Here is a 23182-nt window from a genome sequence, read left to right as displayed (position 1 = left end):
AGAACGTGGAGCACAGGACCCTGCTGTGGTTGTTATCCAGGGCAGGAACCCAACCCGGGGTGCTGCAGACACCATATCACAATGCTCAACAGCAGCCTCAGGCTGGTGGCACCAATTGCAGAGGATGGACACACGATGGTGCAGCACAAAAACTGCAGCGGCTGTGCCCGGAGCGATGCAGCGGCACGCTGGGACTCAGAGGCACACGTGATCTCCATGCAAGAGCCCGACTGCAGATGTTTGCAGATCTTTTTTCCCCCTCCCTCATCCCCTAAATGATGAGAATCTGCCAGTTTCCTGACAGCCTGAACAAGAACAAGCTGCTCCTGAGAAGTTCACCAAATTTTCTGCCTTGTTTTGCAGAGGGGGACGCGAGCCACAGGAAGGAAGTCACTGTTCAAAGCAGACATTGACCCCAAAACCGTGCTGGCAACAGAAGCACTGAAACAGCACCCAAGGTGTGTCCTGCTAACAGCTGCCTCTTCCTGTAAATAGCTGAACCCACTGCGGGCTGTGGGATGCACCAGCGTTCCCAGCAGAGCCGGTGCCTTCTGCCACAACCTGCAGGAACCTCCCTGGGCACGGGCAGCAGCTTGGTTCCCCACCTGAGGCAGGGAACTCCCATGCTGCTGCCTCCTGGCCCAACCTCTGCCTCCACAGCACGACCTGGAGATCCAACACCTGGAGATCTTACAGACCACCTCCATCCGCTCCCAGCTCACACGTGGTGCTGAGGAATCACCACCAGGCAAGGGCACGACAGCGATGGCTCATCAAGGGCAGCGCAATGGTAACAAACCCATGCCCTCCCTTTCTCCCGGTTTCCATTTCCAAGGAGTCAGCTCCCACGTGTTTGCAATGTGACTTACAGCCAGGCCGTGGTGGGCAGGATGCAGCAAAAAAGCAAGGACTTTGTCCTGCTGTAGCCACCTGGGATTCTACCGCAGCTGCTTCTGCTGACATATTGCGAGTATTTGCAAAAACAAATTAAGCCAAATCTGAGATGCGTTGGGGAAGTCGGAGTTGTGTAACAGCTTGTTTCCCACAGGCTTGGACGGCTGCTCAAAATGTTTGTCGTCACATGGTAGCTCCAAAATCACTGCCTTCTCTTTGGCAGTGTTATAATTTTCATCAGCTCGTTAACCCTGTGCAGACTGGAGTGATCTGCTGCAGCTTCTACAGGCAGCAACAGCTGAAAATACCAGCAGCTGGTGATCGACGTAGGCAGCAAAGCTCCTGCACGAACTCCGCAGAGCCATCCTGCCCAGGAAGTTCTCCAGCCTGTAAGCCTCCGCCAGCTTCCTAACCGCTGGAAACAATTTAAGGACTTTAAAAAATGAATCAGCTTTAACCCATCCTTCCTCCCATCCCTGGTCACAAAAGGGTTTGGTAATTTCCACTGTGATAGGCAGGAAGAAGAGAGCAACCCCTACTGATGGCCAGAAGGTCTGTGGAGGCATCAAGGTCCCAGCCTGGGGCGTCCTCTTCATCAGGTTTACATGGAAGAGCACAGAGGGTGTCTGCCAAAGCAGAGGGGCACGGGGCCATCACCAGGGAGGAGGCTGTGAGTCAGTGACGGTGGAGTTTCAGATTCTGTGTTTGATAAAGAGGACAAAATACCTATCTGATGAAAAGAAATCCACATGCTGGGCAGAGGAGAAAGAAAGACACAAGCAAAGCTCTGAATATGGAAATGGTTGTTCCATAAATAAGGGAATTAATGGAAATCAAAAGCCTGGTAACACTGCACAAGGCAGAAGGGGAGAGACTCGTGTATAAGCCCATGTACAGGCAGTCCTGGAGCAAGGTGCCTAACAGTAACAGAACCAGCTAGGAAACGTTTCCACTCAGGACTTGAGCACTGGGATGTGCCCCAGACACTGCCCTGCTGCCCCACAGGATGCTCTTAGAGCTCAGCTCCTGCTCACAACACTGTTCCTACTGCTCTGACATTATCTCTTGGTCAACCGTGCCACTATAAGCTAGTGGGGTGAAACCGCTCTTGTTCTGCTGGGCTTGGTGGCTCTCAGCCACGTCTGGGCTATAGGATAACCAGGAAGAGAACATGGTCCCCTTCTCTAAAAAAATTAGTTTCACCTATTTTAAGGGAAAGAAGAGGTTGGGCTCATTCTAGGGTTTGCTCCAAAGATGAGGCAAAATTTTGCACTGCTCAGACCAGGCAGATATTCAGTCATGGGTTGGGTTGGTTGAAACACCTGGGGGTTTGTTTGCATAAGCAGAAAAGCAGAAGTATTTGTGATTACATGCAACAGAACTCAAAAAGCCTGTTTCAGCCCACCAGCCCTGTGTCCAGGCTCAGAGGTGGCAGTGGGCAGGAGATTCAGACACGGTACATGAAGGGATTGGTACTTCCACGGTTAAACCTGGGCTGAGTTTGGCCTCCTATGGTTTTATGTTTTTTTTGTTCTGTGTTTTTTGGATTACCATGCGAACTGACAATGCTCTAATGTCCTTTGCTAAGCTGCACAGAGTGTGTGTAAGGTGTGCCCAAAGTGCTACCTCTGCAAGCTCCAAGTGTGTTTCAAACGGGTGCGCTGACGAGAGGAGCTCACGCTCAGGAAGCACGAGCCGAGCACACACGGCCCAGCACTGCTGCCTTGCTCCCAGGGAGCTCCCCGTGAGCAGGGCTGAACTGGACGCTGCTCCCACCCCCCTTTTACACTGGGCAGAGCGAGGTACGGCGGGCCCACGTACTGACCCGCCCCACAGAGCCCAGCAAGCACTGCAGCACTCCGCTGCCTACGTGTCAGTGGAGCAGAGTGATGCTGCCTACAGCAGTAAACTCACAGCCCTTTGGTAGCTCAGCTTTGGGCAGCTTCTTGCGGCTTTTTTTGCTCTCCCAGCCTTGCTAGAAACCTGATGCCTTCTCTCCCAGCCAAGGCAGGGACGTGCCGAGCGACCTCATTTCGGGAGGAGGAGAAGGGAGAGGTTCCCGGCTGTCGCTTACCACTGGCTCGACAGTGAAGATGTCGTCGGAGAAGAGCATGGAGTCCCCCCGCACCTTTGCCCGCTCGTTCTGGAAGATGCGGGAGAGAACGGAGAGGCGCTCTCGCAGAGTGGGGTCCACAGCACACTCCTCGATGAAGCGATCCATCTCACCCTCCTCCTGCCGCTGCAGCCTGCCACACAGCCTGAGGCCACAGGGAGAGAGAAACCAAGCGGATAATTCAATAAGCAGCATATTTGCAGATGCTGCCGTGCGAGAGCAGGGCCGGCGACGCGCTCAGCGAGGAGCTGCAGCAGCACAGCAAGGGGCTTGCCCAGAGCTCAGGGGTCCCGCATGGGCCAGATCACTGCTCTCCAGCACAGCAGGTGATTTTATTCTGCAAGTACAAGCTGAGAAGAGGGTTTTGAAAGCTAGCAGGCCTCAGCAGAGCCTCCTGGCCAAAAAGCTGCTGCTGCAACTACAGGAGCATCCAACCAGCTGCCCCACCTGGCTTCTCCTACCCACGGAGCTGCTCGTGGGAGGCAGGGAGCAGAAACACGGGTGCACCCACCCCAGTGCTTCACCATGTCTCAGCTGTGGCTTACCAGCATTAGCTGTGTTTCTTCCCTTTTGGAACAGAACACGGTATCTGCTTTCTGCTCCTTACAGGGTTTTCCACAATAGGGTCCCAGAGCATTTTAAAAGCAAACTAATAGACTCGGGCATCACATCAGCTGGATGAAATGGATGGTTTTATACACGTGAAAACAGAGGAAAGGACTTTGTGGAGAATCACCCAGTGAAGTCAGGACCAGCACCTCTGAATTCAGCCCCTTCAGTCCAGCCTTGAACAGCCTCATCTTCCCCCTCTTCCCCGCCTTCTCTGCAGAGCTTGCCCCAGTCTCTCCCTACGCTGGCAGCAGAAATCATTCTGGTGTCTAAAGATCCCGATCAAGAGATGAGAAGGGAGCGCTGTGACAGAGCAGCAGCTTCCAACCCGGCACACTGCTGTCCCCCTTCACGCTCCAGTCCCCTGGCCACGAAGATCCAGCAGGTGACAGCTCGGGGGGAATGAGCGGAAGGCTCCGTATGGGGCAAATTGAGGTGACGCAGAATAAAAAGGATAGCAGTCATCACCCTGCTAAATTCAAATGCAATTAGAAAGGAAATACAGTCGTGGCCGTTACGAGCTGCACACAGACAGAGCCTCAGGCAAATGCTGTCACCAGTGCCAAAAATACTTGCTTTGGCTAGCTCCCCATAGAGCGCAATAGGAAATCTTTCTCCATGGCCGACCTACAATGCTTTGGAGTAGGAGAAAGCACTGAGATGAGCGATCCTGACCAAACCTCCATCCGCAGACAGCAATCCCACCATCACATCCCAGGAGGGATGCGGAGCAGAGCCCTGGATGTTCCCCTCCTAGCGATCTGGGTCTCCTGGGGCCACATCCCAGTGCAGGGCCCTGCACTGCCTCCCCCCGTGGAAAAGTCTTCCCTGCTGTGAGGCCTCCAGCTTCTCTAGGGTTTGGTTTTCTCTTTCTCAACTGCAAAGGAGTGGTGCAAAACCCACATTTACTAGACTCAGAAAGCTGAACATCTTGTATAGCGTCCCAAGCGCACCCATATTTCTAGAAGTTTCTGTATTCATCTCCTCAGCCCCAGGCACCCCACAAGAATTATTTTGTAGGAAACCCATCCTCAGGGACCAGCCCACCCAGATGCGAGGCAAAGAAGCAGATATGGGCATGCAAAGCACAAAGGCGCAGTGAAATTCTGTGTTTCATCTAATTTCAAGCCCAAACGAATCCTTCTCCAAGGAGCTCAAAGCAGCCCTAACTGCACCATTGCTGCACTCTGAATTTGCAGGTTCAGCTCAGGTATTTCCTGGGCAAAGCTCAACAATTCTGTGCAGATGCTGCTGTCCCTCAGGGACCCAAGCATGTGCCCCATGGATGAACACAACTGATACCCAGATAGCTTTGTGAAGCCCCAGCTGTTCCTCCTGGGATGGGCAGCCCCAGCAAGAAGGACACACAACAGTGTGTGCAGCAAGGAGGTGACAGCACAGCAGGGACATTGGAGCCAGGGCCATCCCTGAGGCTTGCAGCAAGGAAGACCAGAATGCCCCAAAGCCTAGAACCCAAATTGGCATGAGATCAGATGTAATCGGGGAAAAAAGAATCACGTGGATGTTAACTGTGCGGAAACGGTGGTTGCTTCTGGGGCAAAGGGGATGGCTCAGGGTCCAGTCAGAGACAGGTGGGAAGAGATGGTGAAGGGAGGGTTCAGTGAAGCACCAAGAGAAGGTCATGAGGTTTTCTTTTAACACATTGAGCTTGCACTCAAGTCACACGCTTTGTAATTAAAAATAGAGAACAGTGGAAAACTAGCTTTAGCCTTCAAGGCATTTCTGACCTAATTATGTTGAACTTTATTTGCTCAGAAGCCCTTAAAAAGTGCTCCAGTTTAAGGCAGCCTCCTGATCAGCAATGGGCTCAGAGTAACTCCAATATACGTACATCCATCCAAGCCTGAGAAGTTGCACAAGGATTCCCTAAATCATCCAAGCTTGTAAGTGTAATTTTCCCAGGCTGCATGTGTTCTACCTGAGATGGAAAATCTCAGGCAGAGAGGTGGAAAAAATGGCTGCCTGAGATGGAAATCCCCAGCTCCACCAAAGGGACTCCCTGAAGGACCTGTCCCAGCCCTCGTCCCTTCAGCAATACTGTCACAGTCTGCCCCAACCCCCCCATGCAGGGAGCAGGAGCCTCAAAGACTTGCCTTCTCTGCAGACCCCCTTGCCCCTAAGGGATCTGGAGAGAGCCAGCCTCTGAAGCAGCAGGTATCTCATTGTGCTGGAAGCCCAGCAGCACAGGGCAGCTCAGCATCCTGCAGCAGGAACCCCTCTGCCTGCTCGTTATTGGCAGAGGAGCCTTCTTCTTATCAAAGCTGGAGCAAGGGCACCACGGCAGGTATTCTAGCAGGGATGTCACCTGCAGCTGTGCTGAGTGCTCCTACTGGACGCAGTCCTCATGGACCCCCATAGCCCTAGGGTCCCCAGATCTCAGCAGTTTGTGCTCCCATAGAATGTCAGTTTGCAGCCTGAGGAAATCCAGACATTGCGATCAAACTTTCCTCCCCAAAATATTACCCCCAGCTGGAGTACAGGCAGAACTCCTCAACTGCTGAGCTCCATCGCCCCAAAGCTCAGCATCACACACCCCGACACCTCGGATGGTTTACTTGTCCCAATCCATTTGGGATCACCAACACCCCTTTGAAGCCACATGCGAGTACCGTGCTGAAATGAACCCTGCAAACAAACCTCAGCTTGTGCTGATCCTCCTCTTCCTGAGTAACAAAAGCCTTCCACTGGAAGTGGGCTATGATTTCACTCCGATTGTGGATGACGACGGACCTGCGGTTTGCCAGCGTGAGGTAAGTCTTCTCGATTGTCAAGGAGTTCCTGTCCAGCCTGATGTTGACATCTACAGCTGCTCCATAAAGGCTTGTGTCAACATCTTCACCTGCAACAAAGCAAGGCAGAACCCTGGCTCAGCTCAGCTCATTTGCTAGAAGTGCAAGGAACGGAGCAGAACCCAGCTAACAGAAATAAACCAGCTACAGCTTTTAGCTGGATTATCGGTTCCAAGGATCAGCGCATTTATCACCTCCTGATAGCTGCCCTGGGCACAGCACGAGGATGTCTGGGGCACAACCTTAAGCACTCCGTTTCTGGCTGTCCTGTAGAGGTTTACCCCTAAGCTGACAGCACTTACAGTGAGATTTTCAGAGGCGTCCAGGTGGCCACGCCACTGAGGTCACAGGGATTGCTGCCTCAGGCAGGGACTTCGGGGGTGTCCTCGGGGTCTCCTGGGGGCACACCACCAGCACCGTCCCTCCTGATTTGCTTTGCAGACAGGCAAAGGTGCTGGGAGGCACGTGGGGCAAAGCCTTCAGGGAACAGGGCAAGCGACAGCCGGTGGCAGGGCTTGGAAGAATTCAGCCGTCCTGCCTCCGTCCTGCTTTTAAGGGAGCTGCAGTGGTGGCGGTTTCAGGCCAGAGCTAAGTATGTTGTGAGAAAGACAGCAACTTTCCCAATAACTAGACAATCTCTTTTCTATAGTGGGCAACTTAACATGCAAAAATGAAGTTCAGAAGGGTCGGAGGCAGGTGTGCTTACAAACACTTCCCCTCCAGTGAATACCTGGCATGCAGAACCACGCAGAACCTGGACCCACAACCAAGAAGCGGAAGAAGTGCACGGTGCCTGGAGAGCGCCCAGCTCAGGCTTGGGGAAACCTCAGCTAATGCCCTACAGCCACCAGACGCCGGTGGCAGGAACCATCACAGAATAAACACCACGAAAACTACGACTGTCCCACTGCCTAAAGCTGCAGCCGCGCGGGTCCTGAAGTACCAGGCAGAGTTCTGGTGCTGAAATATTGGGTGTAGTTGTGATCTCAAATAAAAAAAAAAAAGTTGAAGCATTTCAAATGGAGAAGGGCAGAAAGAATGATTAAAAGCATGGAGCAGCTTCTATATGAAGAGAGGCAGAATAGGATTCCTCGACCTAGAAAACATACACAGGGGAGACAGTTAAGAGGTTTGTAAAAGCATGAATGGCCTGGAGAATGTCAATAAGGAGAAAAACCTCACCATTAGTCATAAGACAGGAACCCAAGGACCCAAAATAATTTTCTCAGAAGTTACATAAAACAAGTAGTACTTTTTCAGAGAACATTCCTCCCGTTAGAACATGCTGCCGTAGGATGCTGTAGAGGCTAACAGCTATAAACCCAGAGAGCAACTGGACAAATTCTTAGAAGACCAAACCATCAGCAGCTATTAAAGAGAGATGAGAATAAAGCCTCCAGCCCAGCAAACCGCCAGCTCCAGAGCCCACGGGGGAATACAGCAACGTGCAGTGTCTCCATGTGCTTTGCCAAGCAGCCTTTACTGCTGCTTGCCTGGGTGGGAGCCTGGGCACAGCCCCCCCCGTGTGCACTGAGGGCTGTCCCACAGGTTGTAGGGCTGGCCGGAGCACCCCACCCAGCGAGCAGCAAATCGCTCGGTGTCCCCAACACCCTGCGCCACGGATCAGGGCATAAGAGCGGCCGCCTGCCTCCCATCCCAGGTGCCAAAGTGGATGCAACATTTCATTTAAGACTCGCAGTTGTTTGATGTGTAAGTTACAGTAAAGTCCCTGCTGTGACAGGGATGTAGCACCGGGTATTTGGCTTGATGGGGTGGTGTTCATGGTGTGCACTTGGGGATGCTCTGCTGCCACCAAGGCACGTTCACTGAACCCAGACTTCTCTGTCCTATCATTATTGACACGGCACCTTTATCACAGGCTCTCAGCTCTCTCCTCCTTGCACGTTTTTCATACACTTCCTACAGAGGGCAAGACACGGCTCTCACTCTGCAACCTCAGCGAAGCAATGCCTGACACGGAAACACAGCTGGACTTCTCATAGAGCCTTACAGCAGATGCTCTGGGCTGTGCACTCCTGAAATGCATGCCCAAACAGCAGAAACACCGCTGTTTTACTCCAGAAGCCATCTGCATGACTGCAGACTAGCATTTTTGCACATCGTAACTCTTTATAATCTCAATAAGAAATCAAGTATAGGGTCACCCCTCCCAGGTCCTATTCTGCAGACCAAAAAAAAAAAAGGGGGGGGGGGAAATACAGAAGAGCTAAATAATCTTTCAGAATTCTTCTAATACTATACAAGCTTTGTAGTGCAAGAGGGGATAGTTTTCAGAAAAGCACAAATTATTCCAAAATAGAAAGACAAGTTTTGTTTAGCCTGTAAATACAGCTCAATGAGCAGATAAGAAAACCCTTGAACAAGATTTCAGAACAAACTCAGGGTTTTTATGAAGAACGCTTTCCTGCTATTCAACAGCTTGTACTTTCCCCCGCCTTGATCACAGCTCTGAGCACTAGGAAGCCAGCAGGCAGGCTGCACAGATATAAAGCAGCACCCTGCTGCATCTCCTCTTCACCGAGGAGATATTGCTCCTCCACCCATGTCACTCCCTTTCTGCTGAATTTGGATCACAAATCTTTTAGGAGAGCACTCCAGTCTAATCTGGAATATTTGGGTAGCACCAGAAGTGAATTTAATTTCACTCGGAGTATGTCAGAAGATTGTCCTGCTCTCATCTCTCCTATAAACACAGCCAAGGAGATGCAGATCCAGCCCATTTTTCATTAAAAAAAAAAAAGAGAGAAGAAGAAGAAACAAAAGCAGAGCTCTTCACTCCAGAGGGTGTTATCGTACCTCCAGATCACAAGATCTGGAGCCGTGAGACAAAAATGGGGGCAAACTGACGGAAAACAACGGCCAGCTGGCAGTGGTCTAAGCAACAGGCTGCAAGCTCCTGAGTGAGCAGAACTGGCTCTTTTTTTCTGGGCGGGAGCACCCACCAGAGCGTTCCCCACCATCCTCCCTGGAACAGCCTCAGGAAGCCGTGCTGGTCTTGTTGTGGGGTGAGACCTCCTGGCGCAGGGCTGGCGGGGGGCTCCCCGGGGGCTGGAGGAAAGGACCATGAAGGCAGCGTGCTGTGAGCTGGTTTTAATCATCACTGATGATAAGCTGGGGTCCCTGACTGGTGCAGGAACTCTCATCCTGCTCGCCTGGCAAATATTTGTCCAACGTGCTGCTTGGTAAACCGTGCCGCCCTTCTGCTTCTCAGGAAAGGAGGCTAACAAAGGGTCAGTTCTGCCCTGAGAAGCACCCAGGGTTAGTAACACCTCAGAACACCTTAGGGATTTCCACCAGGGACAGGTACGCAAGGCAGGCTTCCCCACGAGCCTCCTGGCGAGCACAGAGCAGGCTGTGCAGACACCCCAGGGCTTGCAGGGGGGGGCTCTGCAGCACCACTGTGCAAAAGCACCCGAGCACCAATGAAGCACAAGTTTGAATCCCCCCTCACCTACCCCCTGTGTAGGACCATCTGTCCTGACTCACAAAGCCCTGGAGAGGTGCAAAGGTCCGTCTCTGTTTGCAAGAGGTAGGGCAAACTTATCCTAATCAGTATAAAAAAGGCATTATCGCAAGTGTTTCCAGAAAATAGGAATAAAGGCAGGAACCATTTGTTAGCTATTAGCTCTTTCAATGCAAAAGAGTGCTTTGGAGACCAATTAAACCCCCTCATCAGCCTCATTGATTCGGGCTATAAAAACCTATAGCCAATCACTTGTGTGAAGTGTTAGTTACTGCTCCTTGGTCCGTTGCAGAGCTGCCGCTGTCCAGATGCAGAGTCAGGAATCAGAAGATGCGCCCCCAGCTCTCCCACATCTGTAAGGAGCTGCTGTAAATACACCTGGTGCGGGAGGTGAGGCCCCGGGGTGGGGAGATGGGGTCCCCACAAGTTTTCCACGCAGCAGGAACCGTCAGACCATGGTCCCCACGTGTTTCTGTGCTGTGTTACCTTGGGCAGTCCCCATCCCTGGTGTGTGTGAACACGGATTGAGGGGTCGATGCCAAACAGATCTAAAAGCCCTCCCGGGGATGGAGGGGACCCTTCCAGGCACCACGCAGACAAATAGCCACGGAGGCAGAGAACGGCCTCAGAGAGGATCCACGTCTGGAGCTGGGACAAACAGAGCACTCGGGCCCTCATCCAAGTGCCTTGAGGGACTTCAGGAACGTAAAACACAGCAAGGGCTCCACCTCAGCTAAACCCTATTGCTTATTCATATCAGTCACTGGATTCAGGAAAAAAAAAGTAAAATGCTTTCTCTAAAGAGAGAATCGATATGATTCTCATTTCATTTTCGAACAAGTTCCTGGAAGCCATTGATTGCAATACCAGCCTTACAAGACAGACAACAAGACCCTTGGAAGGAAGGAGGTTCTTAAAGCAAAGAGATCAGAGCCATGCAGAGGAGGTTGTCTCCATCCGAGCACAGATGGAGATCACAGCAGGGAGTGCCATTTTCAGATGCTGTATCACTGCAGGTGGCTGTGATGTTCGGGGTGCCAGCAGACCCATCCTCTGTTCACTTGTTTAGCCTCAAAGAGCAATAGAAAGAAACCAGGCTGGGATTTAATCAGTTTCCTGTATGGGTACAGCAATCACAAGCACGCTGCCAGGCCCTTGCATGGGTGGCCTGGTTTACCGCAGCAAGCAGATCCAGCCAACATGGGTAAAACTGATGCTGGAGACAGGGACTCAGCATCCCCAAAAGCTGGCATTCCTGGCTGGCAACCCCATGTCAACCCCAAAGGGCTCCAACACATCACAGCCAACTTGCTATTGCTCTGTGGGCGACCACAGAGCTCCACAACAGCTCCCTAATTAGTTGTTATTAAATATGCTTTAATTTTTCCCTGTGATCTCATGCCTTGTTTTCCCCATTCGAGACTAAATGTTCATGCTTTCTCCAGCTGGCAGTTACCTCTTGCTGCTCCATGGCCTTCTACAGCACAGAAAACCTCTCTGTGGTTACACCAAGGAGGGCTGTAGGGCACGGCATCCCATACAGGGCAGGGCATCCCAGGAAAAAGAGCTTTATATATTTCTTAACCAGGCTACTCTTCCCTGACCCAGGCTGGGAGAAGCTCACCTCCACATCATGTCCAGCACTGGAAAAACGCGTGTAGCTGCTCTTTTCCCCTGTACAGGAATAACCTGAATTTGACAGAGAACAAATTTCACTCCCCAGGACAGGAGACATCACTTCATCCACCTCCTATGGGGAACCCACAGGCTACAATAACCTGGCACAGGAAAAATTCAGCCAGAGTGGCTGAGAACTGGGGAGGTGTGGGCAGATGCTGCCAGCTTCTTGACCTGCCCTTGAAGCAATAAACCAAGGAGCTGAAGCCGAGCTCTCCCTTCCTTGCTCTGAGCACACAGAGCCAAAGGAGTGCTGAGAGCTGGGTCTGATCTGCAGCACACGAGTTGAGATTTGCTCCAGGAGAGCTCCTGCTCAGGGATTGCCAGCCCACAGCGTAGTGGTGTGCGGAAAGCCGGGGGAAAACAGGGCGTTCATCTGCCAGACACAGAGATGGCTCCTCAGCAGGCTTTTAGCACTAGGCTGGAGGCTTGCAGCAGGACCAACAGCACCGAGGACTGTTCCTGATCCACACGGTGTATTTTGGCTGGGGGAACTGATTTCTGAAGCTCTGCACCACGAGGAGACAGGACAGTAACGGAGCAGACACTTTTGCTTCAGGGCTGGCTCTGCCTGGATATACAGTCTCCTAAAATTCCCTGCCTCTGATCTCTCCCCTCAAAGCAGGCAAGATCCTGCCCCTAGGCTTTTGCTGCTGCATCACTCTCACAGAGCCACCGACGGAAAATGATCCGCATAATTACTTTTATCACTGACAGCAATAAAAGCATCTCAGTATATCGTGCCTGTCAGCCATGCACAAGCTCAGTGGGGCTTTGCTAATTACTGAGGCTTCCTGTGCTGACAAAAGGATCCCAAGGGATGCGGCAGCTGATGGGAGAAAAGGGTACGAGACATTTCAGAGCTGCACGAGTCATCTCCTGGACTAGAAGTGTGTGGCAGCACCTTGCCATGAGGTCCCATGGGCACTGCAGGCAGCCACGTGTAAGCCCAGGATCTGGCCCTATGTCTTGAAGATCACCCCCCTATTGTACTATGATGCTTCTCGGAAGCAGGAATCCAGCACGAATCAAGATTTAGGGAGCAGAGAATGGATTCTCCTGCACTTCCAGTGCCTTTCCAGCAGTTTCTTGTGGCAGCTGGCCCACCTCTGGTCACCTCAGTGGAGCATCTGCTGTGGATGTTGCTCCTGGCTGCGATGGGACCAGTGGATCTGTTTGCAGCCTCTGGCATAGCTTTGGGAGCCTGTCGTACACCTCCTCACCCTGAGCAAAGCTCGGCCTCCTACACTGTGCTTGCACCGTGCTGCTTACTCATGGTGAGCAGTGACCGCACCAGACGGGGCTCGGTGTACAAACGGCGACACACGGAGAGCCAGCCTGGGCATCTCCTTGAGAACTGCTCAAGAGCTAAAAGATAAGCTTCATGCATATGGACTTGCTTGAGACTGGTTTAACTCTGTGAACTTATTGTCCCATATCCATCTGGTGTGGGCTGGGAGTCACCTGGGAAGAGACAAGCCACCAACCAGGCTTCTAGTGGCATCACGCGCAGGACCCTTTTGAGCCAGCAGGTGTACTTCCAGACTGCTTTCAAAAACCCTGCCAGACACCACCTGATGCTGAGGTGATGAATATGGATGCCCTGCAGCCCAGAAAACCCCAAGCCACCTTCATTTCACTATGGGCTGGGATTTTTCACATCCAGACAAGTATGTGGGGGACATGGAGGAGTTTGGACACGTAGACCACTGAAGGCCAGATTTTCCTTGCAAATACATTTTCTTCACACATCTGAAAACTTTGTAATGCAACTTCAGCAAAAGAAATAAAACCATACCTCACGCACCCAGCCTTGTAAATCACAGGGACTCTATGACCCACGGAGAACCACTGCCACCTGCGAGCTAGCAGGTCAATACAGAACAGCCATGCAAGCAAAATGCCTCCTGCCATCCTAAAGTGCTACTTAGCTCTTAGCACTTTTGTTTCATAACAAACAGTCTGGCGGTGGCTCTGCGGCAGCAGCACAGCTGCTTTTTGTATGCGAGTCGTGGGGAGTCTGAGTCGGTGCCGGACAAGGCTGGGGCACGTCGCCTGGGGCTCCGCACCGCACCTGCGATGAGCAGCTTTTAAGAATGATTGATTAAATGGTTGGGTTTCACTTCAGCAATTAAACTCCACAGCCTTTTTACTTATTTGTATGCTGCAAGCTAGAGAGATAATCCCTTAATTATTCCCTTGCTCTGCTCCTCAGTCAGTGGTTTGCTTAAAAGTAACCACAGCGCTGTACTGAGAGTCGGGAGTGAAATCCTGGCTTCGTCTCCCAGGAGGCTGCTTGGGGGTCCAGGAAGCCACTACAGGCAGCCAAGTGGATCTCCACATCCCATCCACATGGGATCTTTTTATGCTTCTCTGCCTGGGAGGGAAGGGAGCTGGCTGGGACAACAGGGAGTGACAGCTGGTGACCAGTGTGGGAGGCAAACTTAACACCGCTCGGTTTGGGGAGGGCTCTGTCCCGAAGCAACACGCGCTGTCCCACACTCACCCGTGTCGTAGTGAACCCGCAGGGAGCTGGAATGGTCCCCAGTCTTCAGCGGGTGGAACTCCACTGTGACTTGCATGGTGTCACCAATCCCAAGAGTCCCAACAGACGGATCAACAGAGAAGGGGCTGCAACACAAAGACGGACATCAGGGATATCATAGGGGATTTGGGGACTGCAGTCCTTTTGGGGCCTAGAACTAGCTCACCTCCTTCCCTCTGCAAGCCAATACCAAGTGACACAGCAGCATAGTGAGAACAGAACACACAGGATCAGAAATACAGCTACCGCCAATTCTGAAGAGATCCAGCCCTCAGAAGATCACAGAGCAAAGTGACCTCTTCTCCCCATGTTCTGCATCCCACTCTGCCTCTCCGCAGTGAGTCCCAAGAGTCAGACTGCTAGCAATGTAATCAGAGGATTGTTTTTGAACAGCAGAGACCAAAAATGCTATTTGCATGCCAAGCTGACCCCAATTTCCTCCAGTCTTTCTTACCCTTCCACCTATAAACCTCACCTCAAGAGATGCAAATGTCAAGGCTGTGTCTGTTCCAAAGAGATTACAGCCTAGAAATCGGATACAGAGAAAAGTCTTCCTAGAAGACCAGAGAATAATTATGATTTAATTTGCAGAATTCAGTCTTTTCTTTGAAAATAACCTGTTTTAACCTAAGAAAGGGCATGTTATACCAGCATCTCAATGAAAGCTGCTCTAAGAAGAAAAGGAACAATCAGAGAAGACGAATGTAAATGCAAACTGGTGATACCACAGCACAGAAAACAGAGAAGGTAGAGAAGGAGCATCCCATTTTCATTTAGCTAGGATTCAGTCCCTGGCTAAATGAAGCACGTTGATGTGGGGTTAACAGGAGGAGTTCAATGTATGCACAAGCCACGCAGCCTGGGCTGTAATCCGTTTGGGAATTGTGCTTGCTTGGCCCACCAGAAAAAAAAAAATCTGTGCAAGGTGCTGGAAATACCTATTAAAATGTGTCAGGGTACTTTGGTTTTACTGTGAATAATTCTAATTTGTCACCAAGTAAACAGTTCTTAGCTGACAGACTTGAAACTCTGCCTTAATGCTCAGGGATAGCTCTCTGGAAAAGTCAGATGGAAGGTGGCAGCTTGCACAGCCCCACTCAGAAGACCCAAGTTATTGTTCATTACTGTGCTGGTGGACAAATTGCCACCTCCAAAACTTGTTCTGGAGAGGTTTTTTAGCCATGATTAGAGAATGCAATGCACCCACAAAAAAATAAGAACGACTGGACCTGTGCGCAAGCTGAACTTTGTTCAGATGAGCAGTGACAGCTGATAAAACTGCTGGCATTTCCGCTCAGTAATGAGATAGAGCTGCAATTAGCAGACTGACCTGTTCCCATTACTCTTAGCAAGAGCACTGCTGTCAGTGCTTGGATGTGGGACATGTCAGGAGCACCGGGCTGCCGCACGGTCCCGCATCGTGGCTGGGGGTATCCATGTCGCCCCAGAGCCTCATGGCGCTGGGGGCCTGGGCCCAGTTCTGCTCGCCCTCTGTCCCCAGGGCAGAGAGGTTCCCTCTGGAGCTGACTGGGAAGCCCTCAGGTAGCTCATGTAAGGTGTTGCAGTCACCAAAAAGGATTTTTCAGGGATAGGGTTTGTTTCTTCTGTCAGGGGATGCAGCCCCCCCTGTTCCCGAGCAGGCTGCCCCGCCGTGTGTCCTGCCAGACTGCGGCCCACGCTGAGCTGATGCTGGGCCATGATCCCCAGAGGAAAGGCACACACTTTTTTTCTTTTTTGAGACTGCAAGCCCTTTCCAGCTGAGAAGAGCTGCTAACGAGGGGGGTTCCTGACAACACCTCAGCACTACCTCCCGCTCCATGGCCCTCCTCTTTCCCCGTGCCTGCATACTGCAGCCCTCCTCGGATGGCTGGGAGGGGAGCAACGCTCCCGGGGGAGGCCTCAGGGGATGCCAGACACATAGGGCATCATCCTAGCTTCGCACTGTCACAAGAGGAAGAGGATCCAACCAAGTTCAGACCATGTTAGGCCCTGCACAAGCACAACATCAGACAATTTGGCAAACCCAGCCCATACTCAGGTGACTTCTCCGTGCTGCTTTAGAGGGAGCCTATACATCCCATTCCAGATGGCGGCCACCTGGCAAGCTGAACGCCCCTTCCCTGTTATCTGTCAGGAGAAACAGAGAATAGCCAAGAGCCATAATTCAGATCACTGAGAAACTGAGCATGAATCAGACACTGCACTTCCTACATCCCACCCCACGCCATACCCACAGGACAACTGCTACTGCTATGGCAGGAGCTCACCACCCCTCGCACAGACCTCGTGTTGCAAGACCCCAAATGCAAGCCCCTTGGTTGAACTCAACTCCTCCAAACTTCTGGCAACACAACTATGCTGTTCCCTGCAGCCTACAGATAAGAAAGGGTAAGGAGACATCGCTGATGTGTTGTAATAGCCAAGTGAAAACCACTGCCAAGAGATGGAGCTGGCAGGCTAAACCTTGGCCTTTTATCCATTAATTGTGATTTAATTGTAAGCTGTTCTTTAAGATAATTCTGGCCCTCTTAGATCTGCCCTTTTAATGAATCACTACTGCTCCCAAAAGACAGAAAATCTTTCAACAGATAAGCTTTGGGGTTTGTTTTTTAACAGCTTCTTTTCTTCTGACATACTTTTCAACTGTGTCTGCGTGGATGTTTGTTTTGGTGCACATCAAAGCTTCACGGGTCCAGATCTATAATAAGCCCGTGGTACCTTGCAATGACAGGCAGATCCCCAGCCTGTATGTAGGTACTTGCCATGCCAATCTGCAGGAGGCCTTTCCACTGGTACCTGCTGAGATCTTGTCTATTACTGCCCTTGGGAAAGGGGTTGATGCTAGACTTGAAACAATCTCATAATGAAACATTTTGGCATTTACAACTTGCCTTCACCAGGCATCAGCTCTCCTTTACAGGGCTGACAAACGTCATATTCCATGAGGACACCAAATACTCCTGACAACTTAGAAACAAGTGGCAGAGCAAAGCCATGACTCAGGCTTTCAAACCATCATGCCACCTTTCTCCTACAAACATTTGATAAACACGGTCTGCAAGGAGGCTCCTTCACCAGGTCCCGTGGTATGATCATCTCCGTGACCAAGCAAACTTTCTCTTTGGTCTACTAGGGCCTTAATCTGCATTTTAAAAACGTTTGATTTGGAAGAAAAAAAATAATCAATTTTCAGCCTTCTGCCTGATTTCAATTAAATGCTGCCTCCTGCCCCAAAGATGGCAATACCATCTACTGATGATTGAATTGCCTCATCTATCTATTAAGAACTTTTGCAGGAAAAACACAAAGATCATTAAATCTCAGCATATATTAATTTTAGTAATGGTATAGCAGCCACAGTCAAGCTTGTAACCGTTCCAGTGAACTGAGCCTGTTGGACCATCCGAGCATCCAAGACTCCACATCTGTGCTGAAAAGCCCTGCCTGGAGTCAGCATCTCACCCTGCCAGCTTCCATCTCAGCTTCCAGGGGCATTCCCAAATGGAGGTGCCTATCTCAGGCCAATCCTATCTAGCCCTGAAGCATGGCACAGCACGATGCTTGCCATTGTCAATGATGGGGTTAAAGAAAGAAGGCAGTACTGCACTGAGATGTGCTTCCAGACACCATTTTCAATTCAAGTGTACTGGAATGACATTTATCTTCCTGAATATCAGAGAAGAAACTCATTACCCTGCCTTAACAATGAAAAGGAGAGGAAGAGGCTTTCTATATTTATACTATTATTATTTTTTATTATCAAGCTTTGCAGAAAGAGTTAGGTATGGTCACGCAGAGGGAACACAGGCAAGACAATGCCAGACTGCATAACGGGGAATGTTTTGTTCACCAGTGGTCAAAACATGGTAATATTTTCTGGTAGATGCCATGGCAAGGGAAAGCTTTGACCAGGGAACAGCCGAAGGATGCTGAGTTAGCTCCATGGATTCACTTAGGAGCTCTTCCCTGGAGTGAAGTGTGCAACAGAAACCATAGGTGTCCTCAGACCCTATTCAGAGACCATAGGGGTCCTCAGACCCCTTTCAAAGCAACAGGTAGGGAGCATCCCCACAAACTGACCATGTGCAAGGGCTGAGCTCTGACTGAAAGGAAAGGCTGGCATTTGCAATTGCATGTGCAATTTTCCCAGGACTAAAAGATGCATTGAAGGGGAAAGCAGACAGCATATGTTTAGTGCTGCAGAGAAGGGAATGCAGAGGAAGGAGGCAAAGAAAGGTGATGAGCAATACAATAGCTACAAAATGGTGGCATCTGCAACAGGCTCATGAGCAGGTGAGAGCCTGCATTTCTTTAGGCCAAAAAAAAAAAAAAAAGAAAGTTGCAGCAACAAAAACAGAACTTTCGCTTGTGTGAATGGAGAATAAGAACAAAAGAAAGCAGGAGGAATCCATAAGATAGAGCTCAGATGATGGCTCTAAAAGCTTAGACAGGTCTCTAGTTCCCTTCTACTCCACCAGTTCCTCTCCCTACCATACGCATGTGCACATATCAATACACAGATGCTGTATGACATTCAGATGGAGTGCAACAACAGGACATCTTTATTTAGCAAAAAAATATATATATACATTTAACTTAAGCTGCTTAAATAATCTGCTAAATAAGAACAGAATAAAATTGTCCAAATTTAAGCCCATAAAGCTGGCACTCCTTCCCCAAAGCACCTATGCCATAACTCTTGATTACCGCATCTTATATTTACACTAAGCTGTCTAGGACAGGGAACATAAGTCATTCATTTCCAAAGCTCCCAGCACAATTTTAAACACACTGTGACCATAATTAATCATTGAGTCGTTATGGAAGTCATTCACAGGAGGTAGTGACTTATTAAGCTAAATCTTCACTACCTCTGTTAATAATGATGCAAGCCTTTGTTCCACCCTCTCTAACAGGGAAATTAATCCCCTAACATTAGCAGGAAATCGGCCTCTTTTGTTAAAGCCGGTGTAAATATATTCGTTCAGAGACAATTGCCAGCTAATGATCTATTAGCCTGCAGAGCAGCATGTCGGCCTGGCTCAGATCCCCTTGTCACATCAGGGGGAGGCCAGTTCTTTCCTGCTGGGGTTGCTGGAAGCAAGAGCCTCACCTCGGAGGCTCAGCATACGTCTGTGCCCACAGCACAGCGAGCAAGGAGCCAGCCACGGGGCCCCGCTATCAGAAGCGGTGATGAGGCTCACTCATGAAGATGGAAATTCACGAGCATGGTTGAGGGCCCTGAAAGACAGAATAACCCCAGGCAGCAGCACAGGCTGGGTGCTGACGGATAGAAAAAGTTTCTGCAGAAGAGGACCTCGGGGTGCTGCTTGGTGACAAGAGGAGCACGGGCAGGTGGCTAAGCACACGTAGGACAGTACGAACAAGAGGGCAGCAGCAGCTCCAGGGAAGGAATTACTGCCTCCGCTCAGCTCCTGGGAGAAGAGCTCCGGAAGGCTGTGCCCAGCTCAGGGCTCCCCAGATGAGACAGAGCAGGCAGGATGAGTCTGGTAAAAGCCAACTTGGTAGGGCTGGGGCACAGGGAGATGCATTGGGAAGTTTGCTCAGCCTTTGGAAGGAAAGATGAAGACAGATCTCACTGCTGCTTACAGCTACATAAAGCAAGGGCACAGAGGAGATCTTGGAGATGTGCAGGGACAAGGTAATGGAAAGTGGACACAAGGTGCAGTAACGGAAAATCTCAGCAGATAGTAGGGAAAAAAAGCGTCACCATGCAGGTGGTCGAACACTGGAAGCCAGTGAAGCAATGGAACCTCCAACGTCGAAGACACTGAGAACTCAACACAAAAATGGCCCGAGTAGGAAGCTGTGTTACTTGCCAACCTGATCAAACTTTGATGCTGGTCTGGTTCTGAGCAGGGCATTTGCTCCAGTGATCTCCAGAGGTCCCTTCCGGCCTAAATTGTTCTACAATTCTACCTGACAATTCTAAATCATTCCATTTCCATCTCACATTTTTCCCAAATTTCTCCCATTTCCTATACATCTGTGAATGCACATAGACAGATGGTAGACAGGCATTAGAGGAACTCAACCTTTCAAAAAGATCCCACTGAAGAATTCTTTATGACATTTCAGTGAACAAAAGCAAAAAGAGATAAAGCAGAAACACAGAAACTTCTGAGTAGCTCATAAGAAATCTGAATGAAAGCGGGTGCCACTCTTAATTAGAATGAAATGGTGCTCATATTCAAGGATTTAAATCATCTGTTTGAAATTTCAAACTGGTTTTCTGAAGTTGGTAATGAAACGGAGGAGATGACAGACGCCCTCAACAGACAAGGGAAATCATATCGGCTTTTGATCTTCATATGCACGGAATCCGGTTACCCAGAGCTCCGCTTTTTTTGTAGTTGGGAAGCATTAGAAAAGTTTTCTCCATTTCCTTATTGCAAATCAGGACTGCGGTATTTGATCACTGAACTTAAACTTTTAATATCCATAGCACTCAACATATATCACTTGATAGAAGAGTTGGTAATTGTATTGGAAAAGATGCTAAGCACCTCGTCAGTTTTTCCCCTGCTACAAGGCTTCAGCAGAGGCAGCAGCATACATGTGGGATTTGTATAGGATATACCCCTTTCCTTTCCAAAGACACCATGCTCCTCCCCGCTCCACTTCATGGCCCCACAAGCTGATCTCTAGGAAGGCACCAGGGAGGAGCAGCATCCCAGCAGCCTGCTTATGAAACCTCACCAGCCTTTGGTGAGCCCCCATCCCTGCACTAGCTACTTGCTGCATTTATGCCCCCACTAGCGTTTGGGGCTGCAAAGCAGTTTTGAAGTCAGAGTCTGCTCATCTCCACTGTAGAGCTTGTTCCACTTAATATTTGGTCCCAGGGACCAAACCTACAGCAAAATAAAGGTCCCCAACCACAGTGTTATTTTAAGGGCTTCACTACCAATTGCTCTGACCTCCTAAGCGATAAATTCTTTACAGGCTCTTTCACCAGCTCCTAGCTAACCATTTCCAAACCCTGATCTAGGTCTACCTGACCTGAGCTTCCATAGCTGTCTGCCATGCAGAATCTAGCCCAGCTCAAGGGCATCATGTTGCCTTCATGCACATGTCCCTTCAACCCAGCAGAACCTTTGTGAGATGCTGTGCTGAATACACACCACCACAGTACAGAACTCCACAAGCTGCTGTTATCAAAGACTGCACCATTCCTAAAGCAGTAAGCAACTGCAAACCCCACGTCCTGCCCGTTTCCAGCTGCTGCAACACAGCTGCATAGATGCTCTGGCTCTCGACACCATCACAGCAGCGCTGTGGATAATCGGGATGCAAAGCTCCTTTACCTCTGGGTGCTGATGCAGTAGCGGGCCTCTCGGTTCCCGATGTTGCGAACCAGCAGAGTTCTCTGGGTGCTGTGCTTGACCGGGCAGACTGAGAAGTTGAGCTGGTCGGGGAAGTCCAGGATAGCTCGGGCGCCAATGGCTCGGATAGGCACGATGAACTTCTCCCTCTCCGTGATGCAGGTGAGCTCATGGAAGTAATCCTGCAGGGAAAGAAACAGGATCAGCAAAAGTGTGTTTATTACCACAACAGAAGGAAAACTGCTGTTTTCTGTCACTTTGTTCAATAATGCAGTAGTAGTTTTTATTTAATGACCTTTCATTCCTGCAGCATGACTGGTAGAGGCTCGTTGACTTGCAAAGAGGAAGCGGTCCCATTGCTTCACCTCCTCTAGCAGCAAGCTGGCAGAGCCACCTCTATGCCAGCAGAGGACAAAATTGCCTGATGCTTTGATTCTGAAGCGCCAACACAGAATGAATTCCCATAAGGGATTAGAGCATGAAAAGAACCACACACACGACCCACAGCCAGTCTCGGATGAAGCACCTAAGCTGGACACCATAGCTGCTGCGATGGCCGGTTGTTGCACGGGGTGTTTATTCCCCACCACCACCCAAGCAGTGCCATGAATGACGAGGCCGGGGATACAGCCCCGTAAGGTCTATCTGGTCCATCTTCCCACCCAAAAGCGGCTCAGCCCTATACCCAAACTATTCTTGAGATCCCCAACAGGCTCTTTTAGCACTAACAATTCCCTCCCACCCCCAGCACGCGTTCCGGCTCTAACCCAGCCTTACAAAGTTCTCCTTGTGTCTGATCTCCACTTCCCTCTACGTCTCATCCTAGCCTCAGGGGATGCAGAAGATAGCTTTGCTTCCTCTGCGCTGAATATTCTGGCATGGTTGATGCCTTAATCACGTCTCCCTTGTAAATCCTCTGTAATAAGTGATTGGTGCCTCTCTGGCGTGCCTACCTGGGGCACTGAACTCATTTGAGATTGTCTCCTTACCGCTTCAGGTATGCGATGGTATAAAGTTTTAGTAGGAATTACACTTAACATCGAGCTTCCTTCGCCAGAACCCATCCAGAGCCCTCTGTGCCTGGGCTTTCCTGCCTCCTCCTCCCGGCACTGGACACCAGGACATTGCCAGGCTGCAGACCTTGCTCCAGCAGCAAGGCACAGCGCGCTCTGAGCCAGGGTTTGGAACTGCAGTAACAGATGCTGTCGCATCCGAGATGTAAAATAGGAATCAAGAAAGGTCTTTTTTTTCCTAGACATCTCAAATTTTCACTGGAAACTGCAGAAGGGCTTTAGCTTCTCATCTTTAGAGGGTAAAATGCCAGGTAGGGAACTGCAGCAATACCTGCAGAACCCAATATCATGTTTCAGGAGGGAGTTTCAGCAGCAGCAAGCCTTTCTGAATTAGCAATTTCATACTCAGTCTTGAAGCTTAAGCCTTCTAAAATAAAGGAGAAGGGCAGCCCCTGCCAATTTAAAGCTCCTGTTATCTGCATACTTCTTTTTCTGGGCTGTTTGGATCCTCAGAAACCACACTAGCAAACAAAGCAAGTAATTTACTTTCTGTTGTTGTTATTTTGGCCACCCTGGTGTAACACAGGCATTGTAAATCCAATTGAAAGTTGCATGCCTTATTAAGCCTTGGCATGCCATATTTCCTTATCTCTCCCCTCCAGATGCCAGGTAGACAGAGGAGGACACAAGGAGC

General features: G+C 50.2%; 1 protein-coding gene across 1 annotated transcript in view; it reads right to left on the bottom strand.

Annotated features, from left to right (window-relative positions):
* The window catches only part of HYDIN (HYDIN axonemal central pair apparatus protein), a 129105-nt gene that overhangs the window by 90633 nt on the left and 15290 nt on the right, over positions 1 to 23182 (bottom strand). Inside the window, exons 7-10 of the mRNA XM_080552306.1 lie at positions 21458 to 21657; positions 14094 to 14218; positions 6275 to 6476; positions 2969 to 3152 (exon numbers count right to left, since the gene is read on the bottom strand). Coding sequence (XP_080408432.1) covers positions 2969 to 3152; positions 6275 to 6476; positions 14094 to 14218; positions 21458 to 21657 — 711 coding nt within the window. The remainder of the gene's footprint in view (positions 1 to 2968; positions 3153 to 6274; positions 6477 to 14093; positions 14219 to 21457; positions 21658 to 23182) is intronic.

The sequence above is a fragment of the Anser brachyrhynchus genome, assembly GCF_964034855.1.
Source record: "Anser brachyrhynchus genome assembly, chromosome: 12".
NCBI lineage: Eukaryota > Metazoa > Chordata > Aves > Anseriformes > Anatidae > Anser > Anser brachyrhynchus.
Note: the sequence above shows the minus strand (reverse complement) of the source record. Positions and strands in the feature narration are given on the sequence as shown.